The sequence below is a fragment of the Prionailurus bengalensis genome, chromosome C1 (genome assembly GCF_016509475.1).
Source record: "Prionailurus bengalensis isolate Pbe53 chromosome C1, Fcat_Pben_1.1_paternal_pri, whole genome shotgun sequence".
NCBI lineage: Eukaryota > Metazoa > Chordata > Mammalia > Carnivora > Felidae > Prionailurus > Prionailurus bengalensis.
This window is the reverse complement of record NC_057345.1, coordinates 103,903,098-103,912,110: the sequence shown is the minus strand read 5'-3', so window position 1 is coordinate 103,912,110 and position 9,013 is coordinate 103,903,098. Positions and strand designations below refer to the sequence as shown.

Below are 9,013 nucleotides of genomic sequence, written 5' to 3'. Positions count from 1 at the left end.
TTATGTTATTTATCTTATTTAAAGATTTCAAAATTTTTATTTTGAAACCATTATAGATACACAGGAAATTGCAAAGAAATGTACAGACGACTGTCATTACATTTTTAAATGAAAAATATATGGGATTTTTAATTTCAAAAGTAGTACATGTTCTCTAAAAAAATTTCACATAAGTCAAAAATACATAAAAAGTAAATGAAGTATCTTTACCATCATATAACACTGTCCTCAGCACCACTGTTAACAGTTTGGTGTGTGTCCTTCCAGTCTTTTGTTAAATTGCATACATGGTGGCCAAATGAAAGCTTAACAAACAATCAACGGCCCCAAATATAATAGTAGCTTCTGTTTATGAGTACTTATGATGTACCAGGATGTACGTGGGCATTTGTACACATGTTCACAACAATCCAATATAGAAAGTACTTACTAAGATTTGCGGGTGAGGAAACTGATACTTAAGGTTGCATGGCTGCTTAAGTAGGACTGGAATTTAACCCAGGTCTATCTGACTCTGAAGACCATAATCTTTTCAACTCACTCTCCTGCATAGAATTTTCCATGGAATGAGAGAGAACACCAAATAGAGGGAGATATCTCTATCTTTTGAATTTCTGAAGAATTCAGTCAAATCAGCATTAAAGAAAAAAACACACAAAAAACCCCACAAAAGTTACTGTTAACATTAGTCAAACCACTTTCTTGGAATTCTGCTTATAAAAAGAGTCAAATTACTGACTATTCCACCAATTGTCCCTCCCATGAGTGGCCCCAGCATAAGAGCATGTGGTGCCCATCAGGCTAGGATTTCTCAGCATCAGTTCTGGCTCAAGCGTGATATAGATCAGCATCTCTTAACCAGTGTCTTTAGTCTTAGATTTGAGAAGAGGGGTCTCACAGGAAATCACACCCTTCCCCTAGACTATCCCACGGACAATATAAAGCCATTGTTAAAATGTGAGTTTCTTTTTATGAATGTGATTGTCAGAATGGAAGGGGGCTGGCTTCCACCAATGACCTCTCCAGGAGGGGCACATTAGGTCCTTGACCCTGCCATCATGAAGCCTGATACTCCCAGTGGCAGCTGATCCCCCTGCCTACTAAAGCTGAATGGGGACATAACCTTGAGGTGTACAGTCTGCTCTCACCAACAACCCAGGCTGAAGTCTGTGCAACAGGAAAAATACAAGATCCAGCACTTTAGTCAGGTCCACAGAGAAAGAAGAAATTAAGAAGGAACATTTCAGCTGAACTTGGGAGGACATTTCTGTCCAGCAGTTTTGGTGCAAACATTTCCTGACTTGAGAAAAATAGCCTACGGGCACATAAATGTGACAGCATGGCCTCTTGGCCCGTGCTGATCTTAACATTGTCTTTTCCCGTAAAAGCAGTGGTTCCAAAAGTTTCCACCTTTTGGTGGCGTTGGCTGTTTCCGTGCAGACAGCGGCAATTCTGCCTCTTCCTTTCCCAGGCTATAAATCCTCTCAAAGGCAAATGAGTGAGAATGAAATCATTTAGGAATAACCCTGAATCTATGAGATTTCTAACACAGGGATTATGGGGAAAGAAATCATTCACAAACTTCAGGGCTCTATTACAGTTAATAAATTGCTTTCAGTACAACCTCCCAAACATCAGTTAGTTGCAACATGAAGGTAAGAATGTCCAGCTAGTGAATAATATGTTTCCAAATAGAAGTGTTATGCAAATTTAATTATATTAATTTAAATAAATATTTTGTGTGTGTCTATTATCACATTATAATGTACCATATAAAAAAATGACTCCATCCTTTCTCCCTGAAAATTATTCCTGTATGTCCTGTTTGTCAAAAATAGAGTACTGACACACTGCATTCTATATTATTTACTATAAACTAAATTTTCAGTCATATTATTTCGTTAAGGAATTCAGGCACCCGCTCAGGTTTGGGAGTAGATAATTGCTAAGGTAATTATACTCTGGTTCTTGATATAAGCACTATTATAGAAATTGACATACACATGGAAAAATATTAAAAATGTCATTACATAATATCTTCAAAATGATAATGAAAATATGCATAATATTTCATAATATGCCCTTAATAGGTAGATATATCCTGACATAGGACACAGTTTTTCTCATTTGTGATGGTAAATAAACTACTTACCACTGACTCTCACAGAAAGCCTTGGATTTCTGGCTTTGTCAGCAGGACTTCCTGCTCCCTACTTTAGTTCCATCCTGGAATGGAAAGGAAGCTCTTTGGTAAAACAGACTGTTGACTGCCATGCCTAGTGGTGAGGACATGCCATTCCAGGAGATGCCTTGAGCATACTCAATGCCTAATGCTAGAGTCAAAAATTCTTTGATCTCTCAATGAATTCATTTTTCTAGAGTGGACATTTATAAGTGCCTGTGGACCAATCTTTTGGGAATACTCATGTAATCTCTAAGCAGCTGTTCTGGGATTCCTCAGAGTGCAACCACAACTCAAGAGCAGCAGACTGAATAGAAGGCACAGAGGTGATGAACAATTAATTCTCTCTTGGGTTCATTAAAGTCATGGCAATAATCTTTTCCCAGCATGCAATGAGGATTTCAGCGTCCTTTCTCTTTAGGGACATTGATGAGTAAAGTTCAGTACTAGATTGCTTCTATTAAGAAGTTGAGGGTGGTAGAAGCCTATGAGATTGGCTTCTTCTCATTATCATCAGGAAGAAGAGAGGCAAGTAAGTGTGGGTGTGGGCTTATTTCGTTGGATTCTATGCAGCATGAGGAGTTTTCCCCTTACACTTGGACTCCATGACAGTTTATGCTGTGCAACTGGATGGTGTTTTAGAGCTATAAAACCTACTCTGTTGGCACTAAGCTTCTCCTAGTTAGGGCTGCTCTCCTGGACACGGTGCTTCCTTCTTCCCCCACCAGCATCCTTATGTCTTCATGTCCCCAGATTTCTGGCCTTGCCAGTGCTCATGACCTGATGATTACATTATTGATACAGTGTTTTAAAGGAGAAAAAGGCAGAGCCATCAAACAGCTCTGTAGGTCACAGGTGGGAAGAAGGATGTAAGTTTGGAAATTTTGCAGTATTTTACTTCACCAAAATTAGGATAAAAACATTAGACAATGTCAAGAGTTAAGTGTCTAAAGCTCAAACACTTCTCTAGTGACATGAGTTTTTCCATATATGAAGGAGAAATACAGGAGTGGTACTTATTAAAGACTTTAGAATCATTAGTCCTCAGGGAAATGCAAACCAAAATCACAGTGATTTAGTATTTCACACATACTAGGATGGGTATACTAAAAAGAACCTATAATAACATGTTGGTGAGGAAGTAGAGAAATTAGAATCCTCATACACTGCCCTTAGCAATGTAAAATGGCACCACTGTTTTGAAAACAACTTGTCAGTTCTTCACAATGGTAAACATAAAGCTACCATATGATCCACAATTCCACTCTTAGATGTAAACTCATTATAAATAAAAATGTATGTTCATAGCAGCAGTATTCATAACAGCCAAACAGTGGAAACAACCAAGATGTCTGTCAAATGATGAATGGATAAGTAAAATGTGGCATATCCATAAAACAGAAATCATTTAGCAATAAGAAGGAATGAAGTAACAATAGATACTACAATATGTATGAGACTTGGAAACATCCCAAGTGAAAGAAGCCAGACACACAAAACACATATTTATTTTATGATTTTATTTATATGAAACATCCAGAATAGGGCTATCCATAGATACAGAAAGCAGATTAGTGGTTGTCTAGCGCTGCTAAATTGGGAGAATATGGGGAATGAGCTTTTTTTTAATATGTTGGTACTGGGTATTGTGTGTGTGTGTGTGTGTGTGTGTGTGTGGGTGATGGTGTGGATTATGAAAATGTTCTCAGATATCAGTGGCTTAGAGAACACAGGGCATTTGAGATCATGGTGTGTGAAATGCTTGGCACAGGTATAGCTGTTTGTCCGGGTGGAATGGGCATTACAATTATCAGAAGATCATATATAGAAAGAGAGCATTGTTGTAACTGCAGCTAGAAGGTCCATGTTTCTATTGTGTAAGCAATTTTCCAAAATGAAAACTTTAATTGCTGATCTCATTCGAGAACCCACATTACCTAGCTAGCTTCCTCAGAGCACCCTTGACCTCCTTGTTTCTCAGGCTGTATATGATGGGGTTCAACATGGGGGTAATGACACAGAAGAGCACAGAGACCAGGATATCCGTGTCCAGGTTGTAGCCTATGTTGGTTCTGTCATAGTTAAAGTTGGCTGTTCCATAAAAGACCACCACCACAGTGAGGTGGGATGCGCAGGTAGAGAAGGCCTTGCTCCTGCCCTGAGCAGAGGGAATCCTAAGAATGGAAGAAATGATGAGTATGTAGGACACTCCAGTAAACAGACAGGGGCTCAGGCCAATGGTGGCACTGGCCACATGAAGCACAGACTCATTGAGAGAGGTGTCTGAACAGGAGAGCTTCAGGAGCAGAGGAATGTCACAGAGAAAGTGGCTGATTTGGTTGGGCCCACAGAGAGTCAGTGTGGCTGCCAGCACTGTGTGTGTCACAGAATTCACCAGCCCACACAGCCAGGACCCAGTCACCAAAAAAATACAGACCTTCACACGCATGAGGACGGGATATTGAAGAGGGTGGCAAATGGCTACATAGCGATCATAAGCCATAGCGGCCAATAAGACACCCTCAGTGCCAGCACATGAGACGAGGAAGAAAATCTGGGAGAGGCAGCCCTCATATGAGATGGTCTTCTTCTCCCGGAAGAAGTTCACCAGCATGACGGGGATGGTGGTGGATGTATAACAGATGTCCAAGAAACTCAGGTTGCTGAGGAAATAATACATTGGAGTGTGGAGAGCAGGACTGATTCTAGTGGCTGTTATAATGAGCATGTTCCCCAGGAACGTTGTCAGGTAAATGAGCAAAAAAACCAAGAAAAACAAGCCCTGTAGTTTGGGGTGGTTGGAAAATCCCAAGAAGATGAATTCAGTGACATCTGTCTGATTGTTCATTTCAAGTGGTGTCATAGCTACAAAACAATGAGAAAAAAAGAAGCCATAATGAAAATGCATGCAAAACACCCCCAAACATAAACTTACAGACCCATGTCAAATGATGTTGGATATAGAACGATCTGGATTGTGGAGGGAGAGGTGCAGGGGTGTCTTCAGAGAGATTACAACTTCTCAAACAGCAGATCTAGCCAGCTCAGGCCCATGGACCTCCCATGGATTTGCATGACTACTGGTGGATCAAAATAAATGCAGACTTGGTTAAACCCAACAATAAACCACTAACCTCTGAATTAGTGTGGCCTCATGTCTCATTGTCTTAGTAGTATCTACCTCCTACATTGCCCTTGTTGGTAAGCATCTCAATTTTTTCTAAGAAATAGTTTTATTGCAAAAAAACTTTTAAATGTTGAAAGATACAAACAAGAATCAAAGCCAGTGCTACCTTTAGGTGTTCACAAATGTAGTGTTGTGGGTTTGTTTTTGTTTTTGTTGTTGGCAGTTATGTAAATCTTAATCTCTATTTATACCTTTAAAATATTAGGAGCACTTGTGATGAGCACTGGATGATGTATGGAATTGTTGAATCCATACAACTTGAAACTTGAAACTATGATAACACTGTATGTTAACTGTACTGGAATTAAAATAAAATAAAATATTAGGAGCAAAATTTCCCAAATTAGAAAGGAAGAAGTTAACATTCACAGATGACATAATCCTATATATAGAAAATACCAGCGTTCACAAGAACACTATTATAGCTCATAAACAAACTCAAAAAAGTCACACACACACAAATCAGTTATGTTCCCATACACTAGCAATGGACAATCCAAAAAGGAAGTTAAATCAATTCCATTTACAATAATATCTAAGAGAATCAAGTGCTTACAATAAATCTTACTGAAGAAATGAAAGGTGTATACACTGAAAACTTTGAAACATTGGTAAAAGAAATTAAAGAATACATATCTAGTTGAAAAGGTACCTATGTTCATGGATAAAAAGACTTAACATTGTTAAGATGTTAATACTACCCAAAGTGATGTACAGGTTCAGTGCAATCTCTATCAAAATTTCAGTATCATTTTCTCACACAAAAAAAGAAAAAAATCAGCTTTCAAATTCATATTTATTGCAAGGAGCCCTGAATAACCAAAACAATTTTGAAAAAAAAAAAAGAATAAATCTGGAGGGCCCACATTTCCTTATTTCAAAACTTAGTACAATGCTACAGTAATTAAAACAGTATGGCACTGGCACAAGGACTGACATACAAACCAACAAAATAGAATGGAGAGTCCAGAAAGAAATTCTCACATATATAGCTAATGATTTTCAACAAAGGTGCCGAGACCATTCAATGAGGAAAACAGCTCTAGGAAAACTGGATATCTACATGCAAAAGAATGAAGTGCACAAAATTAACTCAAAATGGATCAAAGACCTAAACTTAGGAGCTAAAACTGTAAAACCCTTAGGAGAAAAATTGGGGAAAATCCATACGCCATGGGATTTGGCAACTATTTTATGGATATGGCACCAAAAGTATGGGCAACAAAAGAAAAAAATACATAAAGTGTACTTCATCAACATTAAGAAAGTGTCATCAAAGTACACTATCAAGAAAGTAAAAAAGACAACCTATAAAATAAGAGAAAATATTTGCAAATCATATACCTGATAAGGGACTAACATCAAAAATATATAAAGAACTCCTATAATCTAACCATAATCAAAAGAAGAACTCAATTTAAAAATGAGCAAAGGACTTGAATAGACATTTCTCCAAAGGCAAAATACAAATGGCCAATAAGAACATGAAAAGATGTTTGATATCATTAGTTTTAGGGAAATGCAAATCAAAAGCATGAGGTCACCTATCAGGACAGTTATAATGAAGAAAATGGAAAATAATATATGTTAGTGATTGTATGAAGAAATTGGAACCCTCATGCATTGCTAATGGGAATGTAAAATGGTGCATATACTGTGGGAAACAGTTTTCCAGTTCCTCAAAAAGTTAGACATAGAACTACCATATGACTCAACAATTCTACTCCTTAATATGTATCTAAAAGAATTGAAAGCAGAGACTCGAACAGATATTTGTATACCAGTGTTCATAGCATCATTATTCACCATAGCCAAAAACAACCTAAGTGTCCATCAACCGATGACAGGATAAACAAAAAATGTGGTATATGTATACAATGGTCTATTCAGCCATAAAAAGAAACAAAATCTTGATATACACTACAACATGAATGGATCTTGAAAACACTATGCTAACATTATGCTAAGCCAGACACAGACAAATATTGTATGATTTCACTTATATCATGTGCCTAGAACAGGCAAATTCATAGAGACAGAAGGTAAAGATTACCAGAGGCTGAAAGGAGGGTGGAATTGGGGGGAGTTATTGTTAAGGGCTCAGGGTTTACACTGAAGACAATGAAACAGTTTGGGGTGTAGATAGAAGTGATGGCTATACACACTGTGAATATATTTAGTGTCACTGAATTGTACACTTCCAAATGGCTAAAATGATGATTATTGTGTCTATTTTTCCACTATTTTAAAAATAGTAAAAAATAGTGAAAGCCCAATTTCCCAGGTATGCATTGCATTTCATCAAACAAAATAAATTTAGTATCTCTCCTTTGATTAAACATTCAGATGCTTCCATTTCTTTACTATTATAAATACTGGAATGGGCTTTTTCATAGAAAAATATATATGAGCATATCTGATTATCTCTTCAGAGTAAATTTTTAAGTCTCTGTGTTTTTAAATATACTGTTTTTTTTAGTCAGTTGGATTATTATCTTTTCAGGGCTTAAAAGATGTGAAAACGTTTAAGTAATCATATATACTTAGGTATGTTACCTTATTAAAGGTATCTTATTACCTTATTGAAGTAAACTTTATTAAACCAAGATTAATCCTCAAACATTGCATGCTTCCTGAAAAAATAATTGATACAATTACTAGCTTTCTGTTAACTTATCCATCTGATAGTTTCACAGCCGTTGAACTATATTTCTGCACGTTTTTCATTCTTGGAGGTGAGATATCTTGAGCCAGATAGACGTGGATTCAAATCCTGCTTCTTACCAGCTGTAGATGGTGGCTAAATCAGCTGACTGTTTCCCAGTTTGCTGGCTGCATTCTCATGTTAATAGTGTCTATACCAGAGTTTTTGGAAGAAGTAGCTGAGATAATATGAGTAATGTGCCTTGTATGTGACAGGTGTTCAATCAACTGTAGCTATTATTTTTAATACATACAAAAACTTTTCAAGATAAAATACTTTCTTTGACTCTGCCTTCCAAATTTTACAAATATGATCACTTTTCACTACAGTCGCTACTGACACCCCCATCCAAGCTACCATTTTCTCATTTGCCTCAACAACAGCAGCAGACCTTCACTTTCTTCCCATCCCCGTTCCCATTTAATCTGTCTCCACACAGCAGCAGCTGGAGCGTGTTTTTACAATGTAAGCTAAATCATGCCATTCCTAAACTCAAAACACTCCAAAGCTTTTCCATCTCACTTAGAATGAAATCTAAAGATCATAAAGCATATGGGACCTGACCTCTGACTGCCTTTCTGACATTACTTTCCACGGTTCTTCCCTTTTGCTCACTTAGCCTGAGCTACGCAGGACTGCTTTCTGTTTTTAGCCACACCAAAGACCTTCCGATCTCAAGGGCTTGTACTGGCTATTACCTCTGCCAGAAATACTTTCCCCCAGATATTTGCATGTCCCAGTTTCTATTTTCATTGAGGTTTTTCGTGAACTGTTACCTCCTCAGGGATGTTTTCTCTGACTCTTCTATTTAAAATGACAGTCCCATCACTTTTTACCTCTTTACCCTGCTTTATTTACTTCTTTCTATGGCACTTACGCTACACTTGACATGAAAGTATTGATCTATTCGCTTCTGTATAAGCTCTATGAGGCCAGGGGC

At 37.5% G+C, this 9,013-nt stretch overlaps 1 protein-coding gene across 1 annotated transcript; it reads right to left on the bottom strand.

Moving 5' to 3' along the window:
* Positions 1-4,096: 4,096 nt before the first annotated feature.
* On the bottom strand, positions 4,097-5,157 carry LOC122479642 (olfactory receptor 1052-like). The gene has a single exon (XM_043573419.1). The coding sequence runs from the start codon at positions 5,088-5,090 to the stop codon at positions 4,116-4,118; it is 975 nt and encodes a 324-aa protein (XP_043429354.1). The 5' UTR covers positions 5,091-5,157; the 3' UTR covers positions 4,097-4,115.
* Positions 5,158-9,013: the final 3,856 nt, after the last annotated feature.

Excerpts from the sequence above, each read along its gene's own strand:
- LOC122479642 (XM_043573419.1), bottom strand. The coding sequence starts at position 5,090 with ATGCATTTTCATTATGGCTTCTTTTTTTCTCATTGTTTTGTAGCTATG.